The sequence below is a fragment of the Penaeus chinensis genome, chromosome 18, assembly GCF_019202785.1.
Source record: "Penaeus chinensis breed Huanghai No. 1 chromosome 18, ASM1920278v2, whole genome shotgun sequence".
Classification (NCBI taxonomy): domain Eukaryota; kingdom Metazoa; phylum Arthropoda; class Malacostraca; order Decapoda; family Penaeidae; genus Penaeus; species Penaeus chinensis.
In genome coordinates this window covers 25,358,504-25,361,003 of record NC_061836.1, presented here as the reverse complement: position 1 = coordinate 25,361,003, position 2,500 = coordinate 25,358,504, and the positions used below count along the sequence as shown (strand labels likewise).

The 2,500-nt window shown below is 58.4% G+C and overlaps 1 protein-coding gene across 1 annotated transcript in view; it reads right to left on the bottom strand.

The window, feature by feature from the left end:
- LOC125034641 overlaps positions 1–2,500 on the bottom strand; it is a 318,066-nt gene that overhangs the window by 48,073 nt on the left and 267,493 nt on the right. The window contains exon 4 of the mRNA XM_047626543.1: positions 1–2,241. This exon is cut by the window's left edge and continues 685 nt beyond it. Coding sequence (XP_047482499.1) covers positions 1–2,241 — 2,241 coding nt within the window. The remainder of the gene's footprint in view (positions 2,242–2,500) is intronic.

The window sequence follows — 2,500 nt, the reverse complement described above, 5'->3', positions numbered from 1 at the left end:
AGGGTGTCACCATTTTCACATTTCTGCTCTGTTCGTGAGAATTCAAGCCGCATGTCTCCTCGCTGCGAGTCCCGAGAGCCACGTCGCTGATGGCCCCTCGTCTCGCCGGGCTCCCTGTGTTCTCTGCTAAGGTCCCTGTTATCTCGATGTTCCCTGGGATCTCTCGGCTCTTTCGAAGGTCGAGATTCCGCCGCATCACAACTTTCCCGTGTGTCCTGTGATGTGGAATCTTCGCGTGGCCTCTTGGTCTCGCGGAGATCTCTGGACTCCCCTCTCTCCCTGGAGCCACTCTGGTCCCGGGGCCAGCGTGACGACGTCCCCTCCGGGGCAGTACTTCTTGACTGGCGCTCCAACTCGTGAATGCGCTCAGCCACGGACGGCGGTTTACTAATGTCTATGGTGGGGCTCTGAGGTGAGCGAGTGGGCGAGCGAGGCGTTTCCCGCATCTCTGCCGTGGGGGCCTCTGTGATCTGCGACAAAGGCTGTGTGTACGAGTAGGATGGGAATTTCTTCAGGTTGTTCATCTCATTGTTTCTCTCTACTTCTCGACTCCACTTCCCTTCGCGCGAGGGCCGAGGGTAGCCGGACTCTGTGTCTCTGATGGACCTTCTGAGGTCACGATGGTCTCTGGACTCATGGCCGAGTCTCCCGTGAGGCGGCTTTCCCCTTCCGTCGACGCCGTAGTATAGGACCGACTCGCTGTTATGCCTTTGTGGTGCTTGGACTCGCGAGCTGTGAACAATGTTGTGGTCGCCGCGAGGGTCTCGGGAGTGACCCGACATGATGGAAATATCAGAGAGGGAGCCATGCCATTTGAGTGTTTCTGACGATGACGCCGACGAAGAGTTCGTGACAACTGTGGTGACACTTTCTCGGCCATTACTGTAACGGGCACTGTCTGCCACACTCTCGCTCTCTCCACGGCCGGAGTCCCGCTCAGAGCTGCCGTCCCATGTCACCGACTCCCGGCGGAGTTGGTCCAACAGCGGCGTCGTCCCTATCAAGTCGGCGTAGCCAAACTCTTCGTAACGGCGAGCATACTCTTCGAACTGCGCTGCTGTGACTTGGCCCAGCGTGGCCTCGCCCATGGGGCCGAGGTCTCGCTCCGGGGGCGACGGGATGCTGTAATCCTTGTCATCTAAGGGCCGGCCGTCACGGTCGTACAGCGGGTAGTAGGCACTGGAAGGCTTATAGTAGGAATCCATGAAGGAATAATTTGAGCTGGAAAACATATCTTCCCGGAGGTTGTTATGCAGCGCCTCCTTGGGGAGCTTCTCCGTTCGTTCCATCACAGTTTTGAGCTGCCTCTGGAAGGACGGATTGAAAGGCTTCTTGTTATACGGGCGGGCGTAGCCCCCTGACTTCTCCTTCGGGTATTCCGACTGCTCCGTCCATGACTTGGAGCGATGGGAGCCCTGCGGCGCTGGGGAGAGGGACGACTCAGGCAGGCCGGACACGTTGGCGTCATGCGCAGGGGGTCCCGGCGGCATGACTTGGTTGGCAGCGGCGGCGGGCACGGGCCAGGACGGGTACTTCTCGTGGCCGGGGCCGTACTTGATGTACTTGAGACTAGAGGCGTCGCGCACCGGAGGCGGCGGAGGTGACGAGGGGTGCCGCCCTGTGGACAAAGGGGCGCTTGAAGTGGGGGAATGCCGCACCGACGTCTGCGGCGGCGGCGGCGGCGCGGATGTGGGCGGAATGGGTGAAATGGGTGACGAGTGCTGAAAGCCCGGCCCGGGCGGGGAGTAAGGTGGAGGGGCGAGGGTCAGGTCGGGCTCTGACATGTTCCATGACCCATGGTACTTGTGGGACGCTGACTCCGGGCCCAGGTTGTCGTAGGAGAAGAAGCGAGCCCGGTCCATGCCATGGTGGTGGGCATGGTGGGTGTGTCCGGGACCCACGTCAGCGCGAGGACTCAGGTCATCGGACTCGCTGTAGTTGGATGTGTTGGAGTGCTGCCGACTGTGGTAGGAGCCCGCCGAGCCCGAGCTCAGGGCGGACAGCTGGCGAGAGTGCAGGAGCTGGTAAGAGGAAGACCGGAGGTGGTGAGCGTAGTCTTCGCGGTCTGGAGTGTCATCGGCGCCCATTGTCACGTCCCAATATCGGCCGCCCACGACTCCAGAGCCGCCCATGCCGCCCTTACTGGAGGATGAGGATGTGCCGTGAAGGTACGAGTACATGGAGGACTTCTTGGTCACCATACTGCTGCCATCCTCGGCATCGTCAAGGTTCGGCGTTGACCTGCAATCAGGGAACGGGTAAGCCTTGGACTCCATAAAAATGCACAAATAAAACATGCATGAACATAAATGTGTATGTAAATCCAAAAGTACATGCGCATGCGCACGTGTGATGCAAAACTGTATGTCCTGGTTAATGTCAATATAATGTATATGTAAATATCAATGTTTAGGAATGCATCTACAGTGTGTGCTGTCCGTGTTTATGCTTAGGTTTCCGCGTGTACTATATAAGGATGTATTGTAATATAAAATCATTG